The following is an 18001-nucleotide window of genomic DNA, read 5'->3' on the forward strand; positions in this document are numbered from 1 at the left end:
AACTCTAATATACAGGGAGGAAGTGGAGAACGTGTGTGCACTGTAATCTTCAGGGATGAACTGGAGATAGTGTGTGCACTCTAACGTGCAGGGACGAACTGGAGAAAGTTCAAAGTGTGTGCACTATAATGTGCAGGGAGGAAGTGGAAAAAGTGTGTGCACTCTAATGTGCAGGAATGAACTGGAAAAGGTGTGTGCACTGTGATGTGCAGGGAGCAAGAGGAGAAAGTGTGTGCACTCTAATGTGCAGGGAGAAAGAGGAGAAAGTCTGTGCACTCTAATGTGCAGGGAGGAAGAGGAGAAAGTGTGTGCACTGTAATGTGCAGGGATGAACTGAAGAAAGTGTGTGCACTGTAATGTGCAGGGAGGAGGTGGAGAAAGTGTGTGCACTGTAATGTGCAGGGAGGAGGCGGAGAAGTGTGTGCACTGTAATGTCCAGGGAGGAAGTGGAGAAAGTGTGTGCACTGTGATGTGTAGAGAGGAAGTGGAGAAAGTGTGTGCCCTGTAATGTGCAGGGAGGAAGTGGAGAAAGTGTGTGCACTGTAATGTCCAGGGAGGAAGTGGAGAAAGTGTGTGCACTGTAATGTGCAAGGAGGAAGTGGAGAAAGTGTGTGCACTGTAATGTGCAGGGAGGAAGTGGACAAAGTGTGTGCACTCTAATGTACAGGGAGGAAGTGGAGAACATCTGTGCACTAAAATGTACAGGGACGAACTGGAGAAAGTGTGTGCACTCTAATGTTCAGGAAGGAAGTGGAGAAAGTGTGTGCACTCTAATGTGCAGAGAGGAAGCGGAGAAAGTGTGTGCACTGTAATGTGCAGGGAGGAAGCGGAGAAAGTGCACTGTAATGTGCAGGGAGGAAGCGGAGAAAGTGTGTGCACTGTGATGTGCAGGGAGGAAGTGGAGAAAGTGTGTGCACTGTGATGTGTAGAGAGGAAGTGGAGAAAGTGTGTGCACTGTAATGTGCAGGGAGGAAGTGGAGAAAGTGTGTGCACTGTAATGTGCAGGGAGGAAGTGGAGAAAGTGTGTGCACTCTAATGTGCAGGGAGGAAGTGGAGAAAGTGTGTGCACTGTAATGTGCAGGGAGGAAGTGGAGAAAAAGACTGTTAGTTGGAAAGTCAATAATATGAAACTGTTGTCTGAGAAACTGTTTCTTCACAGGAAGCAGAATTTGATTGGATTCTTTTGCAAAGCAACTTATGCCCCAGGACATTGTTGAAAACAATGATCAGACAGCAAATAGAGAAGTGTAACAGGTGGGCATGGTCAAGGACGGGATGGAGTCGAGCACGACCACACCCATTGTTCTCCCAGGGTGACTGCGGGAGACCTGCAACTCTGCTTCTCTAAGGAACAATGGTGGGGTTGGGGAACATAACAGACTTCCCCAAAATAATCCAGCCAGTCACTAAACAAACCGGCAAATAAAAGTCACAAGCCACAGAGGAGAGGCAGAGGTAATAGCCAGAGTTGCTACAATATATCTACAATGTCCAGTTTCTAAGAAAGAATTAGGAGGCACGCAAAGTAACTGGAAAGTATGATCCATACGCTCGGGAGGAAACGATCAACAGAAACAGAGGGACCAGACGCAGGATTTATCAGGAAAAGACTTTTAAAGTAGTCATTATAAACATATTCACAGAATGAAAGAAAATTATGATTAAAGAAAGATTATAAGGAATACTTCAAACAAGTTAACACCAACAAATTAGCTAACTTAGATGAACAAATTCCTGCAAAGGCAGAAATGACAGAAGTAGACTCAAGAAGAAAAAAGAATCTAAATCAGCCTAGAACGAAGGAAGACCTAGAGGTAGAAATGCGAAGAACAGCTACCCACAGTGGAACGTCCAGTCTGAGGTGGCCTAACTACCAAATTCTATTAAACGTTTCACAAACCTTCATACCAATTCTTCACAAACTATTCAGAAGATAGAAGAGAGAATACTACTCAACTCACTTTATGAAATCAGTATCACTCTGATATTGAATCCAGACAAAGACATCATTAGAAAACAGAAACTATGAACCATTATCTCTCATGAATGTGAATGGAAAAATCCTCAACAAATACCATGAAACTAAATCCAGCAGCATATAGAAAGAATTGTACACCATGACCAAATGGAATTTATCCTAGGGCTTCAAGATTGGTTCAACAATGGAAATTATTGTATTAATCCTATTTTAAAGCTTTCTCTGTATATATGACAAAATAGATGTATACACATGTATACAAACTGTGAGACATTAAGTTTCCCACATTACCAGTCATGACGTCATGATTCCCACATTACCAGTCATGACGTCATGACTATGAGGAGCTAAGTCTTGTATCTCCTCAGGACAACATGGCACTATTCATTACGGCATCCTGTGGAGATCTATGATTTTTGATGCTTTGACATCCTGCAGCTCACCAAGCCTATCGGATTCCTAGAGATAGCAAGCAACTTGCCTTTCATGTGCAAGTCAACCAGTCCAAAGCCCATATCCTCAGCGACCTCCTTCGTGTAACTCCTATACACCAAGCCAGAACCTTCCCTCTAAATCACCCCCAGGGCCAGGTACTGGACGACTAAAGACCACCCTTATAGGTCAGAGCCCACCAAAATTATTTATATTATCCAATCCTAAACTGGTTCAAATTCATCTCCTCTGCCGTGCCCATTCCTTCCTGCAGGAACCGCAACAAACGCTCTAAGATGTACTTTCTCCTGCACTTTGCCTGTTTCCCATGAGGCTCTGCGTGTTTCACATGAGGCTTTGCCTGTTTCCCATGAGGCTCTGCATGGTGTGGCAGTTACATAGTTAATTTTCATGGGAACATACAGAATTCTGTGGGTACACACAAAAATTAAAAATAAGGCCAGGCATGGTGGGTCACACCTGTAATCCCAGCACTTTGGGAAGCTGAGGTGGGTAGATCACCTGAGGTCAGGAGTTTGAGACCAGCCTGGCCAACATGGTAAAAACCTGTCTCTATTAAAAATACAAAAAAAAAAAAAGGCTGGTGTGGTGATGGACATTTGTAATCCCAGCTGCCCGGGAGGCTGAGGCAGGAGAATCACTTGAACCTGGGAGGCAGAAGTTGCAGTGAGCAGAGATCGTGCCACTGCACTCCAGCCTGGGCAACAAGAACAAAACACTGTCTCGAAAAATAATAATTAATTTTAAAAAATAAAGTAGGAATATATTTAATGAAAGAAGTACAAACCATCATACTCTGACAGCTATATGACATTGTTGAAGGAAACTAAGAAACCAAAGATTGGAAAAACATCCTATGTTCATGGATCAGAAGACCTAAGTTCATTTAGAAGGCAGTATTCCCCAAACTAATGTACAGATCCAGTGCAAGCCCCGTGAGAACCCCACCTGACTTCTTTGCAGAAAATGATGAGCTGATTTTTTTTTTTTTTTTTTTTTGAGACGGAGTTTTGCTCTTGTTGCCCAGGCTGGAGTGCAATGATGCAATCCAGGCTTGCTGAAACCTCTGCCTCCCGGGTTCAAGCGATTCTTCTGCCTCAGCCTCCTAAGTAGCTGGGATTATAGGCATGTGCCACCATGCCCAGCTAATTTTTGTACTTTTAGTAGAGATGGGTTTTACCGTGTTGGTCAGACGGCTCTCGAACTCCTGACCTCAGGTGATCCACCCATCTTGGCCTCCCAAAGTGCTGGGATTACAGGCATGAGCCACCATGCCCAGCCATGATAAGCTGATTCTAAAATTCATATGGATTGCAAGGGACCCACAGTAGCTAAAACAATCTTGAAAATGAAGAAAAATGTAGAATGGACACTTCCTGATTTGACAACTTAACACAAACCAACAGTAACGAAGGCAGTGTGGGACTAACAAGGACAGACATACAAATTAATAGAACTGAGTCCAAGAAATAAACCCTGGCATTCATGTTCAGCTGATTTCCAACAAGGCTGCTCGAACCATCCAATGGGGAAAAGAATAGTTTTTTAAGAAACGATACTGGGAGAACTGGATAGCTATGTGAGAAAGAATGAACGTGGCTGGATGCAGTGGCTCATGCCTGTAACCCCAATTCAGGAGGATAGCTTAAGGCCAGGAGTTTGAGACCAGCCTGGCAACACAGTGAGACGCTGTCTCTATTTTTAAAAAAATGAAAGAAAAAATTAAATTAGCTGGGCATAGTGGCACATACCTATAGTCCTAGCTGTTTTGTAGGCTGAGGTATGGGGAGTGCCTGAGCTTGGGAGTTTGAGGTTACAGTGAAGTATGATCATACCACTGCACTGCAGCCTGGGTGACAGAGTAAGACCCTGTCTCTTAAAAAAAAAATTAACTTGAACTCTTACTATATACAAGATTATCTTGAATCAAAAGCTAAAACTATAAAACACTTAGAAGAAAACAGGAGGAAATCATGACGATTTGGACAAAGGATTCTTAGTTATAACATCTGAAGCAAAGCACTAAAATTGCCAAAATTTAAAATGTTTCTGCTTCAAAGAACATTGAGAATGTGAGAAATACAATCCAAAGAATGGGAGAAAAATTTGCAAATTATGTATCTGATAAGGAATCATATTTGTAATCTATAAAGATCAGCTTATAATAAAGACAATCCAGTTTACAAAATGATCAAAGAGCCAGGTGCGGTGGTTCATGCCTGTAATCCCAGCACTTTGGGAGGCCGAGGCAGGCAGATCACCTGAGGTTGGGAGTTCGAGACCAGCCTGACCAACATGGAGAAACCCCGTCTCTATTAAAAATACGAAAATTAGCCGGGCATGGTGGCGCATGTCTGTAATCCCAGCTACTCAGGAGGCTGAGGCAGGGGAATCGCTTGAACCTGGGAGGTGGAGATTGCAGTGACCCGAGATTGCGCCATTGCACTCCAGCCTGGGCAACAAGAACAAAACTTCGTCTCAACAACAGCAGCAACCATCACCACCACACACACAAAAAAAAGAACAAAGAATCTGAATTGCTACTTCTCCAGGAAGATGTACAAATACACGTAAAAAGATGCTCGGTATCATTAGTCACTAGAGAAATGCAAATCACAGCCACAAGATGCCACTCACATCAGCGAGGATGACTATAATCAGGAAGTCAGATAAGTTGTTGGCAAGGATGTGAACAATTTGTAACCTTTATATACCGCTGCTGGAATATATACGTTGGTGTAGCTGCTGTGGAAGACAATCTGGCACTATCTCAAATGATTAAACAAATGCCATGCTTAGGTATGTAACCAAGAGAAATGAAAATGTGCCCACACAACTTGTGTACAAATTTGTGTGGCAGTCATTAATAACAGGCAAAAGGCAGAACCCACTGAAATGTCCATCTGCCGATAAACAAAACTGTGTATCCACAAAACGGAATACTGAATATTCAGCAGCCATTGAGAATGACATTTTGATATATGCTACAACACGGACGGACCTTGACAACCTGCTGTGTGAAAGAAGTGTCACGAAAGACTATATATTACTCCACTCATAGGAAATGTCCAGAAAGGGCGGGAGCACATTAGTGGTTGTTTAGGGATGGGAAATAGGGTAACTAAAAGGCATAGGAATTCTCTTCTGAGGTGATGAAATGTTCTGAAATTGACTGTGGTGATTGTTGCACATATCTGAACATATTTAGAACCATTTAATTGCACACTTTAAATTGTATTACCTCAGAGTTCTTTAAAGAGACTGTGGTAGAAAACATGCAGCTGAAACAGTTGTCAGGCAGTGCCCAGCAACGTACATATCTTGTTCCTTCCAACAGCAACCCTGTCAAGTGCAACAGAGAAACTGAGGCCCAGAGAATATACTGCCTGAGAATAGGTTGCTTTTTTTCTTTTTTTGAGACAGTCTCACTCTGCTGCCCAGGCTGGAGCGCAGTCGTGTGCTTTGGCTCCCTGCAGCCTCTGCCTCGGGGGTTCAAGCAATTCTCGTGTCTCAGCCTCCCAAGTAGTTGGGGTTACAAGCATGCGTGACTACAATGGCTAGTTTTTGTAGTTTTAGTAGAGATGGGATTTCACCACGTTGGCCAGGCTGGTCTTGAACTTGGCCTCCCAAAGTGCTGGGATTACAGGTATGAGCCACTGTGCCCAGCAATACATTGCTTCTTATAACAAAGATGTCATAAAGCAAGTTCTCTGATCCCACAGTGAACTTAAGGAGTAGATAGGGAGTTAGAAAGTCAGGCAGTGTCCAGGTCACCTTGGACCTGTCAAGTTTTATTTTATCAATTAACTGGAAGGTTTTGAGCAGAAAGTTCCACGACACTCATTTTTTTCTTGTTGCGAGGTACAGAATGGACTGGGGCAGCACGTTCACGCAGGCTAGTGCAGTTGTCTGGGCAGGATGACCTGTGACCGTCTACAGTAGCGCCCCTTGTCTGCAGTTTCACTTTCTGTGGTTTGCTACTAGCAGTCAACCAGAATCTGAAAACACGAAATGGAGAATTCCAGAAATAAACACCTTGTATGTTTTAAATTGTGCCACCAACCTGAGCAGTGTGTGAAAACCTCACACCATCCCATCGTCCTGCCTGGACCTGAATACTCCTTGTTCATATCCACGCACAGTGGCTTAGCAGCCATCTTGGTTATCGATGAACGCGGTGGCACTCGAGTGCTTGAGCCTTTGTTATTTAATCATGGCCCCAAAGTACAGGAGTCCTGTGACTAACTTACAAACTATCACAGGTACGTATGTAGAGGAAAAAGTGTAGTGTATGCAGGGCTAGGTACTCCCTGTGGTTTCAGGAATCCACGGGCAGTCTTAGAACACAGCCCCTGTGGACATACAGCATGCGCCGCACCTTCAGGTCACCTCCCGAATCTGTCCTCCTTCCTCTTTGCGACGTTCTAGTCTAAGCTAGTCAACTTCCGTGGTGAACCTGAATACAATGCAATCTTTTCGTAAAGGGAAGCGAAGGTCGTGTAAGTACATGACTACTTCAGCGCCTAATCCTATAAACCCTCATTTGCTGTTTAAAACTTGCAGTTACTCATCCTGACAGTATTAGAGGTCAGTGAAAATGACTGCAGGAATCACCATTTTGTGTTGTTGAAGGTCTGGTTGGGCCAAAGCCATTAACATACTGGTCACAAATTCATTCTTGGGCATTTTTTGATCAGTTGCCTAAGAAGCCATGCTATTTTAGAAGCCTTAAATAGTGGTTACACTTAAAAGTTACTTAGTTATACATATAACTGAAGTTACGTAATTACACAGCTGTGCCCATCTGTTGAAATATTTCCCACAATACAGATAAATATACAGAGGCACAGGACAGAACTGATACCAACCGAAGATACACAAAGTAACACTGATAATGGTGAAAGCAGCAAGCTGGAGAAGTGGGAGACCTCCTGTAAGGTCGTTAGATTGCAGCCCATTCAGGACCAGTTACTATCAAATAGGCCTCCGCGTGTCGTGCTGTACCGACATTTTACAGAGCCTTTATTCCTGTCAAACACTTCTATCTAGGAAGCGTTCCAGATCTGTCCAGGCAGAACTACCTACGCCTGATCTGAGTACGTTATTAACCCTACCGCCATGACACTAAGTATCGTTTTGAGTATACTGTTCACCTTACTACCATGATAGTAAGTACCTTGTTTAACCAATGCACTGATAATCACAGATACACGGTTGCTACCAGGTCCAAGAAGGCCTATCATTCATGTGCTATCCTAAAATGTTGTAGCAGCACATTTTAAGGAGCAGTGTTTTTATTCAAGCTATATAAAGACATTTATACATAAGTACATACATTCATTTAAAATATATAAAGTTCATTTAGAACAGGCAATTTTTTTTACTTATGATGTACATTCACAGAGGGGGAAAAAGTACATCTATTAAAAACACGTACCACACAACTCTATTCACCAAATTGCATTTGTTTAAAAAGTATTACTTGACATACATTTCACCCATTTTTTCATTGTGCTACTTGCGCAAAAGGAATGAAATTATTTACTGAATTGTTTAGATCTTTAAAGTATTCATTTAACAAGTTCATTTAAATAAGTTCAATATTCCATAAACGACAAGCAGCTTAAATACAAGTTTGATAACTATCACTAAAAAAAGTAATAAAATCAAAGTCAGTCAATTTCCCAACATGGCAGTGTAACATCCATCACTAACCTGACTAAAAGGCCGCACTCACACTGCGACTTTCACGCAGTCGATACTTGGCGCAGGCATTTTCATCCATTTCTCATTATCCATATTGTTATTTGGTAGAAAAATCATGCAGAAAGCACACTGCTTCTGCTTCACATTAAAACGTTAAAAGCGTAGCCAACAAAAGCAGTTCGTTTCTAGATGATCAATTATGAATAGACCACTCATTACACACTATCAATTACCTGTTATAAATGATTTTACACCACTCACTCACTGATGAACTTCAGCGCCTACGTCAAGCATCACTGCTAACTGCGCCGCCGTACTGCGGAGAACAGGCTGTTTGCTTTCGGCTTTTCCTTTTCTACATCTACTCTCACTCCCCCCAACCTCAATCACCTGCGCCTGAGGTCCTGTGAGAATCTGCCCGTTCTAAAACCTGAATACTACGGGATTTCTGTGGTTTAGTAGCAAGCTCCTTCACAGCAATATTAGAAAAATGTGTTCAGACGTTTCAGCCTATCAATATTAGGCACACAAGATGCACTGGATATCCACAGATTTATTTTACACTTCCCTTTGTCAAATCCTTCAATAAGGTTGCAAGTGAGCAGTGAACCGGTCAGTCTAACCTGGATTAGTCTTTGAGTAAGTAAGACTTTAAAGATAAGAGTCTTTACACTTGCTGAATGAGAGATGCCGCCGGTACAGCTGACCAGTGCACTACTTGGATTACCCATTTGAGGTAGGTTACACGAAATTTGTGAAACTACAAAGATGGCAAAATTACATGCCCATAGTTCAATTTTAACATAGTAACAGCCAAAAACAATAAAATACATTTTATGATTAGATATCTTAATCACAGAATCAAAGTGCATAAATTATAAAATAGTAACTGTAAAAAGAAGTATCAATAGTTCAATCATCCCCATTTTAAGACTGGTCTAGTATTTTAATTACAGAGAAAATGAGACCAATGAGCATATAAAATTATTGAAACAGATGCCCCTCCCTTTCAAAAATCTAACAGACACAAACTACTGTGAAGTATATACTTTATTTAACACTCCAATAGTCCATATTTACATATTCTATAAACGTATGAAGTCTTAATATAAAATAGAAAAAATGCTGCACTAAAGCAGTCACTCCATGTGGAGTTACTTTACTTACTGAAGACCTTATGTTTACATAAAAATTTACAATAATTTATATAAATTATTTTCTTCCAAACTAGATATTTACTAATCCACAACATCCTGATGACTTTACAAATAGGTGTAAATTAAAAACTTGCCAAGAAACTACAGCATTTTTCTGCGTAAAATCTGCTTTGGAAAGGAAGACGGTTTCCTTCTGTTCCTTCCAAGACCTTTTCCCGTCACGTCCGTAGCTTTTCTTGGTTTGCTCTTGACTCCGTCGACTGGGCTTGCCAAGGGAGAAATCAGCTTAATTTCTACAGGAGGAGGTGACCAAGCACTTTCTTTTTCTGTGTTTCTGAAAAAAAGATATGATCAAGTAAGAATAAACACACGATCCTATAAAACTGGCTTCCCAACATGTTGAAAGAAACCTTTAGGGGCTGCTTAGCGCTTTCATTTTATTCAACATGTAACAGTTTCAAGAAACCACTGAAGTGAAGCTTTAAGCTTCACTTAAAAGCTAATGAGAAGCAGAGTTAAGGTTTCATTAAGCCAAATTTTTCTTTTTTGACTAGAATATTTACAAACAATTCAATTATTGAATTTTCCCCTAAATGTTTCTAACATATTAAAAAATGTGGCCGGGCGCGGTGGCTCAAGCCTGTAATCCCAGCACTTTGGGAGGCCGAGGCGGGTGGATCACGAGGTCAAGAGATCGAGACCATCCTGGTCAACATGGTGAAACCCCGTCTCTACTAATACAAAAAAAAAAAAAATTAGCTGGGCACGGTGGCGCGTGCCTGTAATCCCAGCTACTCAGGAGGCTGAGGCAGGAGAATTGCCTGAACCCGGGAGGCGGAGATTGCGGTGAGCCGAGATCGCGCCATTGCGCTCCAGCCTGGGTATCAAGAGCGAAACTCCGTCTCAAAAAAAAAAAAAAAATGCTGCTGGATTACAAGGATGGGCCAAGTACCAGTACCCAGCCCAGGGGATGAGCGCCCAGCAAGGCCCATGTGGCGTATCAGAAATGTCAATTATCAAACAAACACCAGCAATTAGCAAGTATGTATAGAATTTCACAAACATGAGTTTCTCAAATATATACAATACCAATTTATATGTAAACAGTGATATCAGTCAATAGTGTATTAAATCTGTTTTTAGATAAAATGCATCAACTTGTGCTTTTATTAAATTCAACCATGCCTATATAACTAAGGACAGCATGAACAAGACACTGTGTAACAAATATATCTGACATGGAGTAATTTTCCCATGGATACAGTTTTATTGCTTTTTGTAAAATAACTGCAGAATTTAAAAGAGTATAGTTATTTTTTACTAATAGTTACCTAACTTTACTGACAAAGAGGTAAACCATCCCATTTCCCTCCCCCACTTGCTGCTTTTCTGAAAAAACCAGAAGGATCCACTGGGAACTAAACTGCTCCCATCCTACCATCCTCCTTTTAAAAGTATCAGGCTTTCATGCTTTTAATATGTAGAGAAATCTACCTTCAGCAGTAAAATCCAACAATGCCAGGGAGCCAGTGCTTGTAAATGCCCCTGAAAATTAATCTTTTCTGATAAGCTTATGCTTTTTAAAATTAAGTCTTCTCAAATCTAATTTCGACAAAAAAAAAAAAAAAAAAAAAGGATAAAAGTTACAGAACAAGGCTGGGAGTGATGGCTCACTCCTGTAATCCCAGCACAGGAGGATCACCCGAGGCCAGGAGTTCAAGACTAGCCTGGCCAACATGACAAAAACCTCGTCTCTACTAAAAATACAAAAATTAGCCAGGTGTGGTGGTAGATGCCTGTAGTCCCAGCTACTCAGGAGGCGGAGGCATCAGAATCGCCTGAACCTGGGAGGCAAGAGGTTGCAGTGAGCCGAGATGGATCACACCACTGCACTCCAGCCTGGGCAACACAGTGAAACTCTGTCTCAATCTATCAATAACAACAGAAAGTCATACTTGCTTGCTTGTTTTGTTTTTGAAGTCCTGATTGCTCTGGCTTTTGGCTTTCCCACACTTTCTACTGATTGTGCATCATCTTCCTATGGGTTAAAAATTTTAAAAAGTTAAGTATTTAAACACGAATCTAATTTTAAAACTTCTATCCTGAGACAAGGTATACCCATAGCCCAAACACTGCTGATGAATTCAAACTCACCAAGTCCAATCCTTTCCTCACACTTTTTAGTAAAAACCTTAGTTATATAAGACTGCTCTTTATTCCTCGTTCCCACAATTCAACTCATCTCCAAGTTTTATTTTTGAATGTTTCCATTGTCCTCTGCCCTTCTGTACCCATTCCCTCTGTCCATATCCAGGCTCTCGCTTTGTAACAAGCAGACAACCAGACCCTATTCTTTCCTACCCACATTTCATCTTTCATAGAAACTGCGTATAATACACACATGGCTATTTGCTGTTCATGAACACTCCTCAGCTGCCTGCCATTGCCATGATCTGAGTCTTTGCATCTGCTGTTTACTCTGCCAGGAGGAATGCCTGTCTTCTCTAACCTCTGTCTATAGAGTATTTAGGTATAAATGATTCTTATCATGCCATGAAATAATTATTTTTGTCTCTTCAATGAAACTGTGTATCTCAATTGAACTGTAGGTGCCTGAAAGATGAGGAGTTTGCCTGATTTTTGTGTAACTTGGCCTTGAAGAGTAAGGGACTCATGGCAGATAATTCAGTAAATACTTATGAATTAACATTTATAAACATAAGGGACTCACACTCAATCCTTCAACTATTTCTTAAAAAAACACACCAGGTAATTCTGATGGGCACTAGAATTTAAAAGCTTTTCCACTAACAGGTAATTTAAACTAACTGCCAGTAAAAATATCATCAGTAACACACCACAGATCTGTCTTAAAGGCAGGGTCTCCAAAGGTGTAGAAAAGACCATTTTGGGCTTTCAGTATACATGACTGTTTAAGACATTTAGTTAACAAAATTTAAAATCATTAAAATTTAAATTAAGGCTGGGCACGGTGGCTCACGCCTGTAATCCCAGCACTTTGGGAGGCCAAGGCAGGCGGATCATGAGGTCAAGAGATTGAGACCATCCTGGTCAACATGGTGAAACCCCGTCTCTACTAAAACTACAAAAAATTAGCTGGGCATGGTGGCGCGTGCCTGTAATCCCAGCTACTCAGGAGGCTGAGGCAGGAGAATTGCCTGAACCCGGGAGGCGGAGGTTGCGGTGAGCCGAGATCGCGCCATTGCACTCCAGCCTGGGTAATAAGAGTGAAAACTCCGTCTCCAAAAAAAAAAAAATTTAAAATTTCATTGAAACATTTATTTTTTTCAAAAAGTATGTTTTAACAAACATATAAATAAATTGATGCATTTCTTACCAGTTCATCTTCAAGCTGGACGTTTTTTTCTTTCTTACTGGATGTGTTTTCTTTCTTACTGGACGTGTTTTCTTTCTTACTGGACGTGTTTTTTTGTCTGCTCCTTAAAGCAGGAGGTGAGATGACAAAAGGAGAAGATAAATCCGAAACTAATTCTTTCAGCTGTGCAGGAACCTCTCTTTTTTTAGCTAAAAAAAAGTTGAAAAAACTGTTATTTGTATCTTTATATCTATCTATCTGTGTGTGCATATTATATATATAAAAAACACAATAAAAACTGGAACAAATTATGTACTTTAGAAAGATACAAACACCCCCAAACCTGGAAACCATTAGTACTGTAACCTAACTTTCCATGTTAGGAAAGAAACGACAGGAAAAATTCCACCATCATTTGGGTAAGCCGTATGTTTAGGACTATCTAATGCTTCTAACTAGAAAGTGCTACAATATAAAGACAGGCCGTGAAAGCAGGTACTCAACTGTTTCAGTCTTCTCCTTTTAATCCTTCCTGCTCCTCAAGCTTTCTGGGCAGGGAAAGCATTAATCCTAAATATAACCTGAGCTTGTCTGTGCCTTAACTACTGCTTTTACAGAGACAATGTTAGTTACAAAGTAGATTTTTTATTTTCGAAGCAGTGAAACTCTTTCCAGCCAGCTCATTCTGAACTACTTGTTCCAGTCAAAGGGAACAGAAAAGTTTATGTACACAAAAGTAGAAAGTGCCAGGCGCAGTGGTTCAGAACTGTAATCCCAGCACTCTGGGAAGTTGAGGCAGGAGGATGGCTTGAGGCCAGGTCAAGACTAGCCTGATCGATAAAGTGAGACCCCTGTGTCTCTACAAAAAATTAAAAAAACAATTAGTCGATGTGGTAGTGTACGCCTGTGGTCCCAGCTACTTGGGTGGGTGAGGCAGGAGGATTGCCTGAGCCTGGGAAGCTGAGGCTGCAGTGCGCCACGATCGTGCCACTGCACTGCACCCTGGGTAAGAGCGTAAAAGGCTAACAGGAAGATACTCCACAGATACTTCTTTTTTTTTTTTTTTTTAAACTATAGGGCCACCATTTTAAAAGCAATTATCAATATAATTACAGAGGAGCACAGGGCGGTTTAACCAGTCTGCCAGAGTAAATCCCAGCTTCTGGACTTTCTGTGAGACAAGAATCAAGTAACTTAAAGCTCTCTGTGCATCAGTTTCTATAAAGTAGGGTTAATAATTGCATCCATCTCAAAGTTGTTCTGAGGATTAAAGGACCAGAACAGTGTGTGGCATGGCAGGTGGTAAGTGCTTTACAGATGTTTGCATTTGTTATTTCAAGAATATAATTTATGAACCCTTGAAATCAAATTATAGTTCAATGTTATTTCAGCTACTGGGGCAGTCAAGAGTTCTATCAGGTATCAAATTCTGCTTTTAAAGCATAGGATTCTTCAAAACAATTTTTTTGTGGGTACATAGTAGGTATATATATTTATAAGCATATGATTTTTTTTTTTTTTGAGACAGAGTTTTGCTCTTGTTGCCCAGACTAGGGTACAATAGTGTGATCTGGGCTCACTGCAGCCTCCATCTTCCAGGTTCACCCAATTCTCCTGCCTGAGCCTCCCAAGTAGCTGGGACTATAGGCACGCGCCACCATGCCCAGCTAATTTTTGTATTTTAGTAAAGATGGGGTTTCACCATGTTGGCCAGGATGGTCTCGATCTCCTGACCTCATGATCCACCTGCCTCAACCTCCCAAAGTGTTAGGATTACAGGCATGAGCCATCGCATCCAGCCAAACGTATGATTATTAAAAAAAGAAAAAAATTAGAAGTGATAGCAGCAATCAGTCATCTCTGCTCCCAGCTTGTAAACAGTGGAAATGGCAATGGCTAGGTCTACTGGTGGTCCCACTTTTGGCTTCAAAAAGCAGATGAACAAAAACATTCCTACAAAAATTATATATCCTATAACTCTCTTCTGGGCTATTTGGAAAAACAACTACTTTCGCTTTTCATAAGCTTCACCTAAGCTTTCCTACTCCATTTCGAAGGAATAAATAAGGAAATACAAAAATATACTATCACTTGTGAAAATGTTTAGCCTCCACCATTTTCCCCATACGCTTCTATTATAGCACAGACGAGACTTTCTTGTGTGTATGTAAATTCCTTACCCATCTCTGTTTTGAGTGCTCCTTAAGGACTAAGGAGTTCAGAAGACCTAGGTTCAAACCCAACTGCGTGCTAGTAAATGATTCTGAAAATTCAAAGAGAGCTCTGATTTACAGCATTTGCTGATTTCTAAGGTATAAATGTGCCTACTGTGGCCAAGGCAAACCATGGCTGGGTTCCAAGTTCTTGGATATTTAACAAGTGCCTCTTACCAGCCAGCAGCAGCAGCTCCAGGACACCACTTACTACCTGGGTGATTTGAGTGCTCAGTCTCACTGAACTTATTTCCTCAATGTGGACAGAAGGAAGTAAAAGTGCCTATACTTGACTGGGTTGCAGTGGGAATCAAATCCTATATGAATGTCATGTATCTAGTGTGGCCTCAGGCATATAGCGGGCCCTTCTTAAGAAGTATGTGCTGTATGAAATGTGAAGCTTCACATATGTTCAGCTAGTAAAACACAAAATTCTAAGATAATTTATTTGCTATGTTTCAATAAAACAAAGGCCCACCTCCAGCTTTTCAATCACACAGTATTTCTGCACCCAGTCTTCTCTGCACCTCCACCCCTATGTAAAAACGAAGTTTAAAATATAGGCCTTCTCTTCCCAGTTCTTCCCGGAGTTGGGAAAAGCTGGGTTGAGAAGGCAAAAAATAAATAGTAAAATAAAATAAAATATAAGCAGGCACAAGGGACAGAAAGTATGGTTAACAGTATAAAGTGAGCGTGCCAAGTGCCTGTTAAAGTCGTGACTACTAACAAGAACCCCTGAAAGGTATGCATCACCTACCACCTTCATTCTAAGGGTGAGGAAACAAGGCTCAGGAAGGTTAAATGATTTTCTGCCCAGCTAGTAAGTGGCAGAAATGAGAGATCTCAATCTTATCCCCTCCAATCCCAATCCCATCATCGCATTCTAAAAGCTGCCTCTTTTTAATATTAAAATATCTGAAAGCAATTCAAATACCCAACAAAAGAGACTTTAAATTATCTGTGGCACATTTGTGAGACGAAATGCCAATATAAAAATATACATGTTACGTTTAAGATTTTGAACTTTTTTTTTTTTGCTGACAGGGTCTCATTCCATCACACAGGCTGCAGCGCAGTGGCATGATGGCTCACTGCAGCCTCGATCTCCCGAGCTCAAGCCATCCTCACACCTCAGCCTCCCAAGCAGCTAGGACTATAGCTGCCAGGCACCATGCCCAAATCATTGAAAAAACTTTTATTTGTAGAGATGGGGGTCCCACTAAGTTGCCCAATCTGGTTGCATTCTGAAGAACATTTAAGAGTAACTGAAGGCCGGGTGCAGTGGCTCACACCTGTAATCCCAGCACTTGGGAGGCCAAGGAGGGCGGATCATCTGAGGTTAGGAGTTTGAGACCAGCCTGGCCAACATGGTGAAACTGCATCTCTACTAAAAATACAAAAAAAATTAGCTGGGCATGGTGGTAATCACAGCTACTGGTGAGGCTGAGGCAGGAGAATCACTCGAACCCAGGAGATGGGGTGCAGTGAGCCAAGACTGCACCATTGCACTCCAGCCTGGGCGGCAAGAGCGAAACTCTGTCTCAAAATAAATGAATAAATAAATAAATAAGTAAGTAAGTAAGTAACTGAAAATGCTCATGAAATAAGTAGGAGGAAAAACCAGAATATATGCATATACATAAACTGCAGGCTTTTAAAAACCAACCATACATATGTATCTGGAAGGAAACGTGTGAAGAGTGATTCTTTTGATAGCTGGATTATATACTTCTATTTTCTAGTTTTCAGTAAGTAGGCATGTATTGTTTTTGTCTTTATTTTTATTTTGAAACAGGGTCTTGTTCTGTTACACAGGCTAGAGTGCAGTGGCACACAATCATGGCTCACTGCAGCCTCAAACTCTTAGGCTCAAGTGAGCCTCCTGCCTCAGCCTCCCAAGTAGGTGGGACCACTGGCTAATTTTTGTAGAGATTTTTTTTTTTTTTTTTGCCATACAGCTGCACATATTTTTAGTTTAACAGAAAAAAGTTAAAATTAGTAGGTACAGAAATGAAAAATATGTAAAGATGACAAAAATCAGTTACTGAGATATTTGCTATGCTCTAACAAAATAGCCCTCACTTTTGATGTTGACTACACTTCTCCAGTCCTGATGAGTGTGTAAGTTGTAAGTTCCTGCCCCTCCCTGCCAGTGTTTCTCATTTTAAAAATCAACTTTAAAATATTCTGTCATTTCATTCTCCTCCATGCAAAGCATAGGTATAACCACACTTTCCTTACACTATGAAGAAATTAAGCTATACTACCAAAATCGAAGATGTAATCAAAAATTCTTTGAGTGGGGAGGGGAGAGGAGGATCCCCTATAGCTACAAATCATTTTTAGGACAAATGATCAATTGTTATGCAGAGGGTAATTTTCCTGGGCTCAAGGTATAACAATGTAACAAATAAGCCATCTACTTTATTTACAAGGCCCTGAACTGCTTTGCTGAAATTCAAATACTAAACTGTAACTTAAACAATCAACTACATGGCTCATGCCTGTAATCCCAGCACTTTGGGAAGCCAGGGCAGGCAGATCACTTGAGGTTGGGAGTTCAAGATAAGCCTAGCCAACATAGTGAAAAGCCATCTCTACAAATTAAAAAAATCAGCTGTAATCCCAGCTACTACGGAGGCTGAGGTAGGAGAATCGCTTGAACCTGGGAGGCAGAGGTTGCAGTGAGCTGAGATGGTGCCACTGCACTCCAGCCTGGGCGACAGAGCAAGACTCCACCTAAACAAAAAAACAAAACAAAAAAAACAAATAAAAAAACCCCTACATTTTGTTTGCCTAACCATAAAGACTTTTACAGAGAGTTACCCTAACGGGATCTATTCAGCCATACCAGTATCTTTTTAGACATCTTTAAAGCACCCCCTATTGAAATGTTATTACTGCAGATATATTGTATATCTGTTTGTGTACTTAAGTATGTGTATATATGTGCTCCCTTTGGGGAGAGGTCACCCCTGCTGAGAAGGTCTGACCTACAACACCAACCAAATACAGTCCTTAGCTCACCAGTGACAACACAGGATGGCCTCACTGAAGATGAAGGCAGGTAGATGTGCCAGTTTATGGGCAATAGTGAATATGGATTGAAATTATTTCTGTATCTTAACAAAAAGTTACTGGTGTTTCCCTTCAAAAC

The 18001-nt window shown here is 41.1% G+C and overlaps 2 protein-coding genes across 4 annotated transcripts in view; both read right to left on the reverse strand.

The window, feature by feature from the left end:
• Positions 1-8216, reverse strand: part of LOC105711094 (kinesin-like protein KIF28P) — a 50038-nt gene extending 41822 nt beyond the window's left edge. Inside the window, 2 exon segments of the mRNA XM_064383478.1 lie at positions 2370-2437; positions 8169-8216. Coding sequence (XP_064239548.1) covers positions 2370-2437; positions 8169-8216 — 116 coding nt within the window.
• A 953-nt stretch (positions 8217-9169) lies between these two features.
• AHCTF1 (AT-hook containing transcription factor 1) overlaps positions 9170-18001 on the reverse strand; it is a 74544-nt gene continuing 65712 nt past the window's right edge. For 2 of the 3 annotated variants that reach the window (XM_012443736.3, XM_021666909.2), the window contains 3 exons: positions 12653-12840; positions 11250-11332; positions 9170-9628 (listed from right to left, as the gene is read on the reverse strand). In XM_012443736.3, the coding sequence (XP_012299159.2) occupies positions 9436-9628; positions 11250-11332; positions 12653-12840 (464 nt within the window). In that variant the 3' untranslated portion in view covers positions 9170-9435. The remainder of the gene's footprint in view (positions 9629-11249; positions 11333-12652; positions 12841-18001) is intronic. The other variant, XM_012443737.3, reaches the window with a different exon arrangement.

Source organism: Aotus nancymaae, unplaced genomic scaffold (assembly GCF_030222135.1).
Source record: "Aotus nancymaae isolate 86718 unplaced genomic scaffold, 86718_ANA_hifiasm-v0.15.2.pri h1tg000032l_0, whole genome shotgun sequence".
NCBI lineage: Eukaryota > Metazoa > Chordata > Mammalia > Primates > Aotidae > Aotus > Aotus nancymaae.